The 18,582-nt window shown below is 36.6% G+C and overlaps 1 protein-coding gene across 1 annotated transcript in view; it reads left to right on the forward strand.

Moving 5' to 3' along the window:
- LOC149779396 (late secretory pathway protein AVL9 homolog) overlaps positions 1 to 18,582 on the forward strand; it is a 162,040-nt gene that overhangs the window by 24,666 nt on the left and 118,792 nt on the right. Inside the window, exon 5 of the mRNA XM_089940061.1 lies at positions 7,191 to 7,350. Within this exon, the coding sequence (XP_089796187.1) occupies positions 7,191 to 7,350 (160 nt within the window). The remainder of the gene's footprint in view (positions 1 to 7,190; positions 7,351 to 18,582) is intronic.

An 18,582-nucleotide genomic window follows, 5' to 3' on the forward strand; every position in this document is an offset into this window, starting at 1 on the left:
TACAGGTCAGCTTTCTATACATGGTTTACTTAGTAGCGTCCAGCTCATGTAGTGTTACTATAAGCAGAGCTTGAGTGATTTGATTTTTATAGGCATCTGAACAATTGGCATTCCTTTGGGTTAGCTGTTAATAGAATTGATATGTTGCTTTCCAGTTTGTACATATAAGTACTATAAATGATGCTCCAGTGATTCTTTCTGGATGGTCAGTCATATTCACATGCCCACAGATCATGTGTGACTCAAATTTTGTTTATTTAGCATCCATTTTTAATTACTAATACTGAGGATAATATTCTACCTTTACAGGTCATATACCTCCCTCAACAGGTGTTTGTCACAGTGGGTAATCCTGCATGGTTTCTTAAAGTTCAAGGCAGGACACTCTGACGCTAAATGTATTTTGGTCTGCTCTGTTTTGTCTTGCAGATTTAGACCATGGGCAACCTGTCTGACAACCACTCAGCATGTGTAAATTTCTCTGGTCTTTCCTGGAATACATGTGGGACTTGTTTGTTATGGGCAGAAGTCAGTCATAGCTTGATGGGTGAAAACATTGCTTGCACACAAGGAGTCATACCATATCATTCCAGGGCAGCAAGAACAGCAGCAACCATCAGTTACAGTCTACAGAATTATGATCCGGGAGTGTGGATCAAACAGCATGCAACCCATCCCAACCTTAACAACTGGACTTTGTCATGCCAGCCAAGATGGCCATGTTCTTTCCCGAGTGGACTTGGCCATATAACTGATTACAATGGACCATGACTACAATCATATAGTATTAGCCACCAGAAAACAAACTTGTCCAGTTCCATGACTCGCATAGGTCTGACAAGCACTTCCCAAGTATGATGCCCAGTTTAATGCAATAATAACAATGAACTCACTTCATGAAACCAGCTATGCATGAACTAGTCTAACTCACTAGGCACTTCCTGCGGATGACGCCCAGTCTGTACAGGCACTCTCATGGATCTGTTGACATAGTGCTGCTAGGCACTTTTTGTGAAATACATACAGTTTATATAGACACCCTCATGGATCGGTCTTAACTGCAATAGTACCTCAAAACACTTCCGGCGTACAATGTCAGTCTTGGGGCCTTCATTTTCAAGGGATGTCTCTTCTCTTGCCCTCAAGCTTCTGCCACCCAAGAGATTCTACTAAGTGGTACATTAGAAGTAATGGAGTCTGACTTGTATGTGCTGAAAGTGTAGTGGGCAACCATCATCAGTATTGTTTTCCAACTACTTTGCAGGTAACACAGGAGATGTCAACTTCTACCACAATCTGTAGATGATGAAAACAGGCATTCAAGTTTCCTCCTCATTATTAAATCTTACTTGGAAGAGTTCTGTCCTTGGTTTTCTACATCACCTGCTGGGTTAACAGTTCTGACACCAGGTGAGACTTCTACGCAAGATTCTACTTTCAATTGCTTCCACAATCTGAACACTTATTTTGGGACTGAGTACATAATCATTTATGAGTTCTAATACTCCTCAGGTGTATTATATCACAAATGCTTTCTATTTTCCATTTAAGTACTCATGAATTGATTTGCAGCATCATGACCATAGGTTCAACTTTGTATCAAATAATTTTACAATCCTGAATATGTAGACCACAGTTTATATCCTTACATCAGACATCTAAATTAAATGCTCTCTACCCCAACCTTTCCAACATATTTTTCTCCTAAGGTATGCTCACAACCTCAATAATCTATTTGCCTCCTTAATGATCAGGTTGATGGAATTCACTACAAACAAAATTTCTCTATCAGCAATAGAAGAGGGATTTATAAGTCAACCAAAAAGGTCGCAGGGACACCCCTAGAGAGCATGCCACAGGGAAATAGTTTTACAACTTCTGAACGAAGTGGAAGAGTCAGAGGGAATTCCATTGTTTCCATGAGGCCATCCCTATCTTGATGACATACACACATGCCCCACATCCTACCCTTATCTCAGATCCTGGTAGGAAGAAGACTCCAATCATTCATGGGTGATTGGAGAAGATTTGCCATGACAAAATGGCGATACTATAGTAGTTCCTACAGTGCTTTCAGCTACAACACAGTACTTGTCAGTCGATCCTCAACCTAAACACATTCAGTCAACTCTGCTACGTTCTTTAGCTTGCAATGGAATACAGCAACAGGTTTTAATGCTGTCCATTGCAAACACTGCACAATCAGTGTGGACTTGCAAGAGATGTGATTTCAGGCCCCACTCAAATGGCTTTCAGAAGTTCTGTTATTTGCCCACATCCAAATAGATATGGTTTTTGAAAGCCTGTCATTGTGCTGGTGAATCGAGTTCTCATTGAATCGAGTTCTCATTCTGCTTGATAACTTCACTTTGGTGACTGATCTCAAACAACAAAACAAGTACTCGAACCTTTGTTTTCTTGTGTGGGATATTCTAAAGTGGCGTAATCAATTACAATTCAGGTTTCAGTTCCAGTGATCATTGTATTAGCATACTGATTTTTCTGCAAGCGAGAATTCATGCAAACAGAATGGCCTCTTCATTCCTCAGTTTCAGTTGATACATGCTCAACGGGATGGACATTGGTAGCTAGGTGGAATGAAATTTCCAACCTTTGTCACACCAATCCTGGGCCCAAAGATCTGGCTAATTGTTGCTTCCTATACATTGGAATGGCTGTATGTATTCACATCTAAACACCTTGGATTCTGAACATGATACAGGAACCAAAAGTATTTGAGTGTCTCTTCATCCTGATTACTTTACTAAAATAGCAAATACATGATCGACTGAGTCAGTATAGGAAGGCAGTGGAATATAATCTCTTTGGTTCTCACCAGACTACTTTATTCCAATGAAGATGTCCATACCACCTTTGCTAATTATCTAGGCTCTTTGATGAGAAACATTTAGCAACCATCACAGTTAAACTTATTGTTCCACCAAGAGAGGATATCACACAAATCAAAGACCTGTCTGATCTTCTGTTCATTTGGATTTCACCTCGCCAATGGCACTAGACCCTTGCTGAAGTGGACTTTTCTTGGGGTTTAACCTGGCTGAACAAGACACCAATTGAAAGGCTCTCAAGACCTTAATTAATTCATCTATCATACAAGTCCTGCCTCCTCACTACTTTGGCAGTTGTCGGGTAAAATCAGCAATACATTTTTTGGTGGACCTATTTACTTACAGTTCCAAAATGATGGATCAATATCGCTCAGGAAGCCCCTACCCCCTCCCCCCCCCCCCACAAGGGTATCATCGACTCACCTTTCATACAAGACCTGGTTCCTCATTTGCATTTGCAATACGTGCCTTAACAGTGGACCCAAATTACATGCAGTGCCAACAAGACGGGTCAGTTTCACTCATGATGATACCAACTTTCATTACTATTGTCCATGGGTAGCCAGATTTTTTAAATGAAATTACTGTCTGCTCTGAACCTTTCAGCTCAAGACCACTTACAAGATCCAGTATGAGCATTGAAATGGTATCTTAAAATGTCTAGCCATTAACTGACATCCAGTCCATGGGATGGAGATCAGAGTTGACATTCTTCAGTTTTTTCCTAAGGGATCTTTCATCGCAAAGGGATCAACTCAGTCTGGTAAGACCTACAGCTGTGGCGCAAAAGGTCACCTTTCCAGGTCGTTGAACAGCTTCATAAGATGAGGCTTCACAATGTCCCCAGGATTTGTGGAAAGGAAAATTTTCTATTTCTGAAGTCCCTCCCAACATAAGATGTGTTCTCCAGTTGGGTTACATAGAAGCTGTCTCACATACCTTAGGGGACCAGAGATGCATCTCTGGTGTAAGGGGATGTATCTCCCTCCACTTCATACCTCTTCTCTTAATTTATTATGATTGGGTAATGTATTCGAAGAAGAAACAAATTTTTTTCTGGTAAAGTATGTTTCTTTGCAAATACTTACTCAATCAGTACCTTCTGCTTCAGTAATAACTGAGATATTCATAGGATTTGGGGCCAATCCCTGTACCAAGAGGAGATCACTTTGCCTGACTGCCACCTTTGGTGGGCAGATAACTTTTAGCTTTATAGCTAAAGGTTTTTTAACCTGAAATGGTTGGATTTGTGTGATATTAGTAGTTCTCCTAAGGTATTATGATTGGTTAAGTATTCGTGAAGAAACATATTTTACTAGAAGAAAAAAAAATTCTACTCCAGTTTTAGTTGTGAATCCTACCACAGAGTCATTGAACATCAGCTACCATGGTGTATTTTGGGAAAGATACTTTACTGCAATTGCTTCAGCACTGAATCACCTACTTCTATTGCTGTGCTGTAAAATACCAAACTGAAGCAATTATTTCCTTTTAATTCTACTTTGTGTTAACTTGACCATTACATAATAAGGCATTTGTAGACTTTGTTGCATCAAGTAAGAATAAGTACTAATATCTGAACAATAATTAAGCATCATCATGAACTGCTAGTAGAAATTTATTGCAATTTATTTAAAAGAACTTTATGTAGATGTTCATAATAATGGTGATGTAATAAGCAAGTAATAAGTCAAAATAAATAAAGGATCCTTTTCTTGGATAGCTGGAGAAATCACTAGAAAATATACCCAGGTTCATATCTTATCATAGATAGTCAAAATATACCGAGGTCCAGATCTTGTCATACAGTAGTCCAAATATATACCCAGGTCCATATCTTATCATACAATAGTCAACTGTAACCAGCTCCATATCTTATCATACAATAGTCAAAATATATACCCAGGTCCATATCTTATCATACAATAGTCAAACTATACCCAGGTTCATATCTTGTCATTCGGTAGTCAAACTGTACCCAGGTCCACATCTTGTCATTCGGTAGTCAAACTGTACCCAGGTCCACATCTTGTCATTCAGTAGTCAAACTGTACCCAGATCCACATCTTGTCATTCATTAGTCAAAATATACCTAGGCCCATATCTTGTCATTCGGTAGTCAAACTGTACCCAGGTCCACATCTTGTCATTCGGTAGTCAAACTGTACCCAGGTCCACATCTTGTCATTCGGTAGTCAAACTGTACCCAGGTCCACATCTTGTCATTCATTAGTCAAAATATACCTAGGCCCATATCTTGTCATTCGGTAGTCAAACTGCACCCAGGTCCACATCTTGTCATTCGGTAGTCAAACTGTACCCAGGTCCACATGTTGTCATTCATTAGTCAAAATATACCTAGGTCCGTATCTTGTCATTCGGTAGTCAAACTATACCAAGGTTAACATCTCATCATACATAGTCAAACTATATGGTAAATACCCAGGTCCATATCTTGTCATACATAATCAGACTATACCCAGGTCCATATCTTGCCATTCATAGTCAAATTATATTCAGGTCCACATATTTTCCTACTTTCAGGAAAAAGGGATGTTTAACAAAGGTTATCCATGTGATATAACTTGCCAAGAAACACTAATAATGTCACAAACCATGTAATTAAAGTTGTTCGAAGTAAGCCAAGCTTGAAACTGTTCAAATTGGTGTGAAAAGACATGTTCCTTTGTCTAATTTTCAAGTAATGGATACTAAGCAAAGTTTCCTTCTACATATTTGTATCTGGAGATTAAATTTCATTTACTTTACTGTAGTTTTAAGCCACAGTGACTTCCATGGTAATAATTATCATAAGTAGTTTTTCTTTTTCTTCCAGCCCCTGTATGGATTAATTCAGGCTAAATTGTTTTTCTTTTTCTTCCAACCCCTGTATGGATTAATTCAGGCTAAATTGTTTTTCTTTTTCTTCCAGCCCCTGTATGGATTAATTCAGGCTAAGTTGTTTTTCTTTTTCTTCCAACCCCTGTATGGATTAATTCAGGCTAAATTGTTTTTCTTTTTCTTCCAGCCCCTGTATGGATTAATTCAGGCTAAATTGTTTTTCTTTTTCTTCCAGCCCCTGTATGGATTAATTCAGGCTAAATTGTTTTTCTTTTTCTTCCAGCCCCTCTATTCAGGATAAGTTGTTTTTCGTTTTCTTCCAGCCCCTGTATGGATTAATTCAGGCTAAATTGTTTTTCTTTTTCTTCCAGCCCCTGTATGAATTAATTCAGGCTAAGTTGTTTTTTCTTTTTCTTCCAGCCCTTGTATGGATTAATTCAGGCTAAGTTGTTTTTCTTTTTCTTCCAACCCCTGTATGGATTAATTCAGGCTAAATTGTTTTTCTTTTTTTTCCAGCCCCTGTATGGATTAATTCAGGCTAAATTGTTTTTCTTTTTCTTCCAACCCCTGTATGGATTAATTCAGGCTAAATTGTTTTTCTTTTTCTTCCAACCCCTGTATGGATTAATTCAGGCTAAATTGTTTTTCTTTTTTTTCCAGCCCCTGTATGGATTAATTCAGGCTAAGTTGTTTTTCTTTTTCTTCCAGCCCCTGTATGGATTAATTCAGGCTAATTTGTTTTTCTTCCAGCCCCTGCATGGATTAATTCAGGCTAAATTGTTTTTTCTTTTTCTTCCAACCCCTGTATGGATTAATTCAGGCTAAATTGTTTTTCTTTTTCTTCCAGCCCCTCTAATCAGGATAAGTTGTTTTTCTTTTTCTTCCAGCCTCTGTATGGATTAATTCAGGCTAAATTGTTTTTCTTTTTCTTCCAACCCCTGTATGGATTAATTCAGGCTAAGTTGTTTTTTCTTTTTCTTCCAGCCCCTGTATGGATTAATTCAGGCTAAATTGTTTATCTTTTTCTTCCAACCCATGAATGGATTAATTCAGGCTAAATTGTTTTTCTTTTTCTTCCAGCCCCTGTATGGATTAATTCAGGCTAAATTGTTTTTCTTTTTCTTCCAGCCCCTGTATGGATTAATTCAGGCTAAATTGTTTTTCTTTTTCTTCCAGCCCCTGTATGGATTAATTCAGGCTAATTTGTTTTTCTTCCAGCCCCTGCATGGATTAATTCAGGCTAAATTGTTTTTTCTTTTTCTTCCAACCCCTGTATGGATTAATTCAGGCTAAATTGTTTTTCTTTTTCTTCCAGCCCCTCTATTCAGGATAAGTTGTTTTTCTTTTTCTTCCAGCCTCTGTATGGATTAATTCAGGCTAAATTGTTTTTCTTTTTCTTCCAACCCCTGTATGGATTAATTCAGGCTAAGTTGTTTTTTCTTTTTCTTCCAGCCCCTGTATGGATTAATTCAGGCTAAATTGTTTTTCTTTTTCTTCCAGCCCCTGTATGGATTAATTCAGGCCAAGCTGGAGCTTATTACCCATGCTTACTTTGACGAGTGTGATTTTACAAAAGTAGAACTGCTAGAAGAGATGTACAAGAATCTGAATCTTTCTTTGAAACAGAGTCTTCTAGATGGGGGATCACATGTTTATCTAGGTAAAACAGAGTCTTCTAGATGGGGGATCACATGTGTATCTAGGTAAAACAGTCTTCTAGATGGGGGCATCACATATTTATCTAGGTAAAACAGTCTTCTAGATGGGGATCACATGTTTATCTAGGTAAAACAGTCATCTAGATGGGGGATCACATGTTTATCTAGGTAAAACAGTCTTCTAGATGGGGGCATCACATATTTATCTAGGTAAAACAGAGTCTTCTAGATGGGGATCACATGTTTATCTAGGTAAAACAGTCTTCTAGATGGGGGATCACATGTTTATCTAGGTAAAACAGTCTTCTAGATGGGGATCACATGTTTATCTAGGTAAAACAGAGTCTTCTAGATGGGGATCACATGTTTATCTAGGTAAAACAGAGTCTTCTAGATGGGGGATCACATGTTTATCTAGGTAAAACAGTCTTCTAGATGGGGGATCACATGTTTATCTAGATAAAACAGTCTTCTAGATGGGGAATCACATGTTTATCTAGGTATAAGAGTCTTTTAGATGGGGGATCACATGTTTTTATCTAGGTATATCAGAGTCTTCTAGATGGTGGATCACATGTTTATCTAGGTATAACTGAGTCTTAGATGTGTGTCCTATGTTTATCTAGGTATAACTGAGTCTTTTAGATGGGGTTCCTATGTTTATCTAGGTAAAACAGAGTCTTCTAGATGGGGGATCACATGTTTATCTAGGTAAAACAGAGTCTTCTAGATGGGGGATCACATGTTTATCTAGGTAAAACAGAGTCTTCTAGATGGGGGGATCACATGTTTATCTAGGTAAAACAGTCTTGTAGATGGTGGATCACATGTTTATCTAGGTAAAACAGAGTCTTCTAGATGGGGGATCACATGTTTATCAAGGTAAAACAGTCTTCTAGATGGGGATCACATGTTTATCTAGATAAAACAGTCTTCTAGATGGGGAATCACATGTTTATCTAGGTATAAGAGTCTTTTAGATGGGGGATCACATGTTTTTATCTAGGTATATCAGAGTCTTCTAGATGGTGGATCACTTGTTTATCTAGGTATAACTGAGTCTTTTAGATGTGTGTCCTATGTTTATCTAGGTAAAACAGAGTCTTCTAGATAGGGGATCACATGTGTATCTAGGTAAAACAGTCTTCTAGATGGGGGATCACATGTTTATCTAGGTAAAACAGTCTTCTAGATGGGGGATCACATATTTATCTAGGTAAAACAGTCTTGTAGATGGGGGATCACATGTGTATCTAGGTAAAACAGAGTCTTCTAGATGGGGGATCACATGTTTATCAAGATAAAACAGTCTTCTAGATGGGGGATCACATGTTTATCTAGATAAAACAGTCTTCTAGATGGGGGATCACATATTTATCTAGGTAAAACAGTCTTGTAGATGGGGGATCACATGTGTATCTAGGTAAAACAGAGTCTTCTAGATGGGGGATCACATGTTTATCAAGATAAAACAGTCTTGTAGATGGGGGATCACATGTTTATCTAGATAAAACAGTCTTCTAGATGGGGAATCACATGTTTATCTAGGTATAAGAGTCTTTTAGATGGGGGATCACATGTTTTTATCTAGGTATATCAGAGTCTTCTAGATGGTGGATCACATGTTTATCTAGGTATAACTGAGTCTTAGATGTGTGTCCTATGTTTATCTAGGTATAACTGAGTCTTTTAGATGGGGTTCCTATGTTTATCTAGGTAAAACAGAGTCTTCTAGATGGGGGATCACATGTTTATCTAGGTAAAACAGAGTCTTCTAGATGGGGGATCACATGTTTATCTAGGTAAAACAGAGTCTTCTAGATGGGGGGATCACATGTTTATCTAGGTAAAACAGTCTTGTAGATGGTGGATCACATGTTTATCTAGGTAAAACAGAGTCTTCTAGATGGGGGATCACATGTTTATCAAGGTAAAACAGTCTTCTAGATGGGGATCACATGTTTATCTAGATAAAACAGTCTTCTAGATGGGGAATCACATGTTTATCTAGGTATAAGAGTCTTTTAGATGGGGGATCACATGTTTTTATCTAGGTATATCAGAGTCTTCTAGATGGTGGATCACTTGTTTATCTAGGTATAACTGAGTCTTTTAGATGTGTGTCCTATGTTTATCTAGGTAAAACAGAGTCTTTTAGATAGGGGATCACATGTGTATCTAGGTAAAACAGTCTTCTAGATGGGGGATCACATGTTTATCTAGGTAAAACAGTCTTCTAGATGGGGGATCACATATTTATCTAGGTAAAACAGCCTTGTAGATGGGGGATCACATGTGTATCTAGGTAAAACAGAGTCTTCTAGATGGGGGATCACATGTTTATCAAGATAAAACAGTCTTCTAGATGGGGGATCACATGTTTATCTAGATAAAACAGTCTTCTAGATGGGGAATCACATGTTTATCTAGGTATAAGAGTCTTTTAGATGGGGGATCACATGTTTTTATCTAGGTATATCAGAGTCTTCTAGATGGTGGATCACATGTTTATCTAGGTATAACTGAGTCTTAGATGTGTGTCCTATGTTTATCTAGGTATAACTGAGTCTTTTAGATGGGGTTCCTATGTTTATCTAGGTAAAACAGAGTCTTCTAGATGGGGGATCACATGTTTATCTAGGTAAAACAGAGTCTTCTAGATGGGGGATCACATGTTTATCTAGGTAAAACAGAGTCTTCTAGATGGGGGGATCACATGTTTATCTAGGTAAAACAGTCTTGTAGATGGTGGATCACATGTTTATCTAGGTAAAACAGAGTCTTCTAGATGGGGGATCACATGTTTATCAAGGTAAAACAGTCTTCTAGATGGGGATCACATGTTTATCTAGATAAAACAGTCTTCTAGATGGGGAATCACATGTTTATCTAGGTATAAGAGTCTTTTAGATGGGGGATCACATGTTTTTATCTAGGTATATCAGATTCTTCTAGATGGTGGATCACTTGTTTATCTAGGTATAACTGAGTCTTTTAGATGTGTGTCCTATGTTTATCTAGGTAAAACAGAGTCTTTTAGATAGGGGATCACATGTGTATCTAGGTAAAACAGTCTTCTAGATGGGGGATCACATGTTTATCTAGGTAAAACAGTCTTCTAGATGGGGGATCACATATTTATCTAGGTAAAACAGCCTTGTAGATGGGGGATCACATGTGTATCTAGGTAAAACAGAGTCTTCTAGATGGGGGATCACATGTTTATCAAGATAAAACAGTCTTCTAGATGGGGGATCACATGTTTATCTAGATAAAACAGTCTTCTAGATGGGGAATCACATGTTTATCTAGGTATAAGAGTCTTTTAGATGGGGGATCACATGTTTTTGTCTAGGTATATCAGAGTCTTCTAGATGGGGGATCACATGTTTATCTAGGTATAACTGAGTCTTTTAGATGTGTGTCCTATGTTTATCTAAGTATAACTGAGTCTTTTAGATGGGGTTCCTATGTTTTGTCTAGGTATGTATCAAGGTATGTTAGGCCCTGTACATGCCACTGTAATCATCCTGATATGAAGATCTAAGTCTAGTGGTGTTTTGGCTGGATTGAATGGATCTAGATATTTCCAGTTTAATTTACTTCCCCCTCACCTGATAAATGGGTGCTAATTATCCACTCAGACCCAGATTTCTGGAATCAGTGGTCTTCTTCGTGTAATAAAGTAAGCATTGGTGGGAAAGGTTTCACTTGAGGTGTTCTGAAAAATTATAATTCAGACACTGATGTGGGTAACTTTACTAAATTGATATATCATTTATACTTAATATCATACATAATGCTCATAATTCATTTTGTTTGTTGTCCATTCATGTTTGTATTGCAGGTATCATTTTTCTGTTTTTTGTTTACAGTCTTAATAATGCATTCTTATTTTTTATGATTTTCTTCCAATCAGTTTCCCTCATTTTTGTTATTTTTCAGTCATGTAAATTTAGCAGCACCTGAAAATAACTGATTTTATAATCCATTCATGTAATGCAGGTTTTATTCCTTTCTTTTTATAATTCTTTATAATTCATTGTTTCTGCAGTTTGCACATGTGCTTTCCTGTTTTAGCTGTAATGGTCATAGAACAGAAGAACTTACTTGGTGTGCTGTAAAACTCTTGGCACACATTTACCACTAGTCCTCCTAAACTACTTGTAGGAATGCCATGAAATTTAATACACACATTCATCACAAGGTCTAGCTGTTCCTCAATGCATATAGTGCTGCTCCTACATCCAGTATGGCCACAACACCAGCCATCTTAAAAATCTTGCTATTGCTATTCCCTGTAATTGGATGGTCATAATCTGAAGGTTATTTCATTAAGATTTCTTATGTTTAGTTGGTCCTAAATGAAAAGTAAAATTGTGCCAGTCTGACATCCAATTTGGCTGTCATCTTGAAACTATTTTATTGCTTCTCCTCCTGAATGGAAAGTCATATTGACATTGGGTTTTCACCAAATTGGGTATGTAGTATGTCTAACATAGCAACCACCTTGAAAGCCTTGTTATTTCTGTTCCTCCCAAACTTAAAGACTTATTAGCCTGGGGTTTCACTAGATCACTTCCTATGGTTTTTAAATGGTCTAAATAAAAATTGTTCCTTCTTTGTTTGTTTGTGTCTTTCTTTCTTTCTTTATTTATTTACTATCACTTGCCCAATGTTTATGTTAGATCATATCTGTTACACGAATGAACAAATGGCTTTCTGGAATTTCAGGTGAAGAAAAATGCAAGTTTGCTTCTTAATTTTGAACTAGTGCTGTCTCTTTCCTTCTGATGCTGAAAACCTAATTTTGTTAATTTTGGAAAAGTATGTATTTCTTCTCGGTTTCAAATATTTAATATGGGATGTTCATTTTAATAGTGAGTGCAATCAAACTAATAAGTCACTTTCTTTGTCTTTCTCTTTTACATATGTATACATTTACAGCATATCACTTACACTGAGGTCTTTGTCAAATCAAATACATGTTATTATATTGCTTACATTAACTGATTGTCAGTTTTAATAGTAACTAGAATAATCACTGGTTGTTAGGTCCTTTCATACATTTTGGCTTATATGTACTTCTAGTCAACTTGTAAGCAATAAAATGCATGTCATGCAAAAGATGGAGGAAAATGATTTTATTATAAAGAATACATAATGAGAATGTAGTAAAAAAATTACACTGTAAAGAAATGCACAAATGAGAAATGGTGAGATGATAAATAATAAGTCATTATTTTTTGGATGTAAATGCAAATGTTAAAGAAATTGATAGTAAATAATGAGGATAATAAATTATAAACAATAAATGATGACATTCTAGCTTAAATACAAATTAGAGAAATGCTTATATAGTAAGTGAGCCTCAGTAATTCATGTGACAGAGCATCAAACTCATAATCAAAGGGTTGCAGGTTTGATACCCACTAAGGCCAGCTGCCATGGTGTGTCCATGGGAAATGCACTTAGTTCCCATTTTCTCAGTAATATGTTAAAAGTGCCATTAAAACCTAGACAGCAAAAACTTGCCTGTATAGTAAATGATGAGATACAATATAAATGGTCAGTTTTTAGCAGCTTTGCTTCATCTTTTTCTGATATGCATCTTTAAAACAAAAATAGGTTTTGATTAGTTACAAATTTTAAATAATACAGTTCATCAAGTGTGGTCACATGACATTCATTTTGGTTTATTTGCCTCTGAACTTTGCCACTCTGAAGACCTTTTACCTGCTATATTCTACCCTCTATATTCTCCGTCTACTTTTTTTAATAAAATGTGGTGACGTAGCAGTCCTTAACATCGACACTGGCATCCACCAATGAACATGTTTGTATGCAATGTTTTCCTTAACATCTACACTGGCATCCATCAATGAACATGTTTGTATGCAATGTAGTCCTTAACATCCACACTTCTATCCATCAATGAACATGTTTGTATGTAATGTAGTCCTTAACATCCACACTGGCATCCATCAATGAACATGTTTGTATGCAATATAGTCCTTAACATCCACACTTCTATCCATCAATGAACATGTCTGTATGTAATGTAGTCCTTAACATCCACACTGGCATCGATCAATCAACATGTTTGTATGTAATGTAGTCCTTAACATCCACACTGGCATCCAACAATGGGCACATTTATCATGCAGTGCAGACATCCACACATACAATGTAGTCCTTAACATCCACACTGGCATCCATCAATCAACATGTTTGTATGTAATGTAGTCCTTAACATCCACACTGGCATCCAACAGTGGGCACATTTATCATGCAGTGCAGACATCCACACATACAATGTAGTCCTTAACATCCACACTGGCATCCATCAATCAACATGTTTGTATGTAATGTAGTCCTTAACATCCACACTGGCATCCAACAATGGGCACATTTATCATGCAGTGCAGACATCCACACATACAATGCAGTCCTTAACATCCACACTGGCATCCATCAATCAACATGTTTGTATGTAATGTAGTCCATAACATCCACACTGGCATCCAACAATGGGCACATTTGTCATGCAGTGCAGACATTCACACATACAATGTAGTCCTTAACATTGACACTGGCATCCATCAATGAACATGTTTGTATGCAATATAGTCCTTAACATCCATGCTGGCATCAATCAGTCAACATGTTTGTATGTAATGTAGTCCTTAACATCCATACTGGCATCAATCAATCAACATGTTTGTATGCAATGTAGTCCTCAGCATCCACACTGGCATCTATCAATGGACATGTTTGTATGCAATGTAGTCCTTAACTTCCACACTGGCATCGATCAATGGACATGTTTGTATGCAATTTAGTCCTTAACATCCACACTGGCATCCATCAATGGACACATTTATTATGCAATACAGACATCCACACATGCAATGTAGTCCTTAACATCAACACCGGCATCAATCAAGAGACATGTTTGTATGCAATTTAGTCCTTAACATCCACAGTGGCATCCATCAGTGGACACATTTATCATGCAATACAGACATCCACACATTCAATGTAGTCCTTAACATCGACACCGGCATCAGTCAAGAGACATGTTTATATGCAGTGTAGTCCTTAACATGCTGACAGACATCCAACAATGGACACATTTTTCATGCAATGCAGACATCTACACATGCAATATAATCCTTAACATCGACACTGGCATCCATCAGTGGACACATTTATTATGCAATGCAGACATCAGCACATGCATTGCAGTCCTTAACATCGACACTGGCATCCATCAATGGACACATTTAATATGCAATGCAGACATCAACACATGCATTGCAGTCCTTAACATCCACACTGGCATCCATCAATGGACACGTTTATCATGCAATGCCGACATCAACACATGCATTGCAGTCCTTAACATCCACACTGGCATCCATCAATGGACACGTTTATCATGCAGTGCAGACATCGACACATGCATTGCAGTCCTTAACATCCACACTGGCATCCATCAATGGACATATTTGTATGCAGTATAGTCCTTAACATGCTGACAGACATCCAACAATTCACACATTTATTATGCAATGCAGACATCCACTCATGCAATATAGTCCTTAACATCGACACTGGCATCCATCAATGGACACATTTATTATGCAATGCAGACATCAGCACATGCATTGCAGTCCTTAACATTGACACTGGCATCCATCAATGGACACATTTATCATGCAATGCAGACATCCACACATGCATTGCAGTCCTTAACATCCACACTGGCATCCATCAATGGACACATTTAGTATAAAATGCAGATATCCACACATGCATTGCAGTCCTTAACATCCACACTGGCATCTATCAATGCCAGGGATCGTCATGGGCTTTGCCAATGCTGCCAATTGTGATTTTTTTTTTCTTTATTGGCAACAAAATAATTCATTTGGTGATTTTTTTGGTGACAGCCTTTTTGGTTTCTTAATTTGTAAATTCAATCATGGATTTGTAGTGGAGAAATTCAAAGGGACAATGAAAAAAAGCCACAGACTTGGCTACTCAATGTACTGGAATTTGTTACATAAACAAATCCTTTATTCGTATTGACAAACCCATCTTTACAGTGCATTGTTACATCATAATCCGCTTATGTTGACATCTGGCTTGAGTACTGTATGCTGTGATACACTCAATCTTGCTAATTGACTATACCTACAATCGACCAACCTCTGAAGACGCGAACAGAAAACAGCCACAGTTAATTGAACGGCTAATCCTTCTGTTTTTTTTTTAAATGTGCCAATAAAATATTTTTGCTGAAACTTCATAGAAAACTGATTATCTTTGAAGTACCGATTGCTGTGTATAAATACAAAGCGAATGGAAAAAATCTCAATCACAATTATATACTGTTGACAGTGCAACATTATCGTGGGTAAACGTAAGTTAGACATTGCATGTTCATCATCTCATCCTAACAGTAAGTTAAAAAAAATAACAGCATTTGGATTTAGTGCAAATTCATCAGACAACACAGTCACTGAACCTGATATTAAACCTGGCAGACCAACATCATCTACATGTAGTGATGGTAGTAATACTTCAAGTGCAACACCACATCATGATGAACAGGTCAAAAGTTCCTGAAAATTTCTAGACAGCTGGAAACTTGGGTGGCCGTGGCTGAGATATGATACAAAGTTAAAGCAGTTGTTCTGTGATATTTGTATCAAGGCACAAATCGTCAATTCATTTACAACTGGCTGTCATATTTTGAAGAAGGAGTGTGTCACCAAACATGAATCCATGCGGGGTAAGTAATATATACTAATTTTGCTCATTGATCTTTTCCTTTTGCCATCAATCCCGTGTTACGACTGCAGAGACTTAAACTACGCAACAAGAAATAGCAAAACAAATAAGTTTTGCATAATTAAAAATAATTTATTTTTCAAAATACAAGAGCGAAAGAATTAAATTAACTTACAGCATGGTGAATGAATTCCTAGTTCCTAAATGTATTATCAAATCCAATAGTTGCAATAAATCCAAATACGTTCCAATGATCAGAAAATGCCTTTTCTGTGTTGATGTTTTGATGTTTCAAATATACATAAAGAATTAATTTCCAAAGAATTCAGATGGTTGTTGAATTAATTTAGTTAAATAGTCATTGAATAAATTTAGTTAATACCGTACTGTACAGTACATTTATTCTAGCGTATCATGCAAAAACGTAAATCTTTTCAAAAGCCAAGTCGGGAGATTGAATCCGAAAACAGGCAGATTGGGACCTACCAGTGGAAAGTTTTTTTGTGGCATATTTAAGCATCATTTTCACTAAATATTCTCCGCTTTTTCCAATGCACGTGAAATTTTCAAATAAGACATGCTGTTTCTCTTGTCGAGTGCCTTATTTGCCCCCCCGCCAACGTATCCCCATTTCATATTCTATACAATAGCTGAAGGTTGACTTAAGCCTATTCGACATACTTGCAATTGATTGACAAATAAACCATGCCCTTTTCTGTTATATCTAAAAATCCCTAAAATGGGTGTGAATTTATGCTTATATATACGGTACATTAATGCCAGGTGTTGACTGGTCTAAGTTTCATTGGTGGGAATGGAGATCATATTTGCTTGTCGAGAAAAATTCTGCAGCATTCAGTGATCATTCTTGGGATTTAGGAAGCAATTTACTACAAGCAAAGCATGTAAAACGCGGCCATAAATTTCAGAAACTCCTGATTGACAGAGATATACTTTGTGATGCTAGTCATGGGAGGGGTGCATTTAATTACTGAATGCATGAAATTGACAGTTGAATTATACCTCACTTATCTTGCATTGCAAAGTACAATCATAGGTTTTTATAATTAACATTTTATTAACTAATAAAGTTCCTTACAAAACTATTATTTGGAAAATAATATACACAGTATAGATTTGCTTAATATCTGATGTTTCTATTTTAAAAAAATGAGTGAGATACTGTAGATGTCAGGAAAGTAGATATTTTACATTTGATAATGCATTATTTTCAGGTGACAACAGTCATACCTATGCACTGATGGTGATGCGGAATGCAAAGACCATGGAAGTAGCAAAGATTGCTGCTATTAATAAAAGTAAAAATGCCGTTACCAGTTCCATGAGGAACACTTTCTTTGCAGCTTACTACCACCACAGTTATTCCAAAGCTGCACCAGTTGTGTATCACACAGGTACTGAGAATATTATATTATAGCTTGTTAACTGTAAGATTCTATGGATTTAAATGACAGTAACATGGGTAAAAACATGTACAACCTTAAAATTTTTATTGTGATGTTAAATCTGGAGTACACTGTGATTGCTGCATTAATGCCAACTTCTTGCTAATTATATATATAATCAGAACATGTATAATTATAAATGAAATATTTATGACATAAAAAATTAATGATTATTTCCATTTCAGGGCAACACGTGGGCAGCCCTAAAATCGTGATGGATCATCATGTGACATTCTATAACATTTTAATAGTGCAAAACAGTCATGTAATGATTTATTTTGTAATATTATAGCTGTATTGCTTGTTGTTAATAAAGTAATAACTATCCCATCTTTTTCATTGCCTATTACATTAATAGACTTGGAAATATATTCACTACTTGTTCTGGCGACATTTTTTGAAAATTGGCAACAAAATATTGAGGTTGGCGATATTTTTGGTGACTACTTTTTAAAAGCCAGGACCATCCCAGAATGGACACATTATCATGCAATGCAGACATCCACACATGCAATGTAGTACTTAATATCCACATGGCATCCATCAATGAACACATTTATCATGCAATGCAGATCCACACATGCATAATACTAACAAATTGCACAGAATTTTGATCCAAACACTGATTAATATATAATAGATTAAATGCATGATATTTTTGTAGGTCTAGCTTTTAGAATCATTTTAAATAGCATGTAAGCTAATCACTTGCAACATTATCTAGTTTGCATTTACATATATTATGTATATCACCTGCATAATATGTGTTCAGTACATTTATTTTGCAGTAAATATTGAATTATAAGTAGAGGATTGACCAATAAACTATACCTAAATGATTGAGAGCACCATTTGACTGCATACTGTTTCTTACCAACAAAAGGAAAGATATTTCATGAATAGAAAGTATATTTTTTGTATGTTGTAAGCAAAATATAGAAACTTGTTATAACTATGGGGTAAATCCAT

The sequence above is a fragment of the Sinohyriopsis cumingii genome, chromosome 17 (genome assembly GCF_028554795.1).
Source record: "Sinohyriopsis cumingii isolate HCF-2022 chromosome 17, ASM2855479v2, whole genome shotgun sequence".
Lineage (NCBI taxonomy): Eukaryota > Metazoa > Mollusca > Bivalvia > Unionida > Unionidae > Sinohyriopsis > Sinohyriopsis cumingii.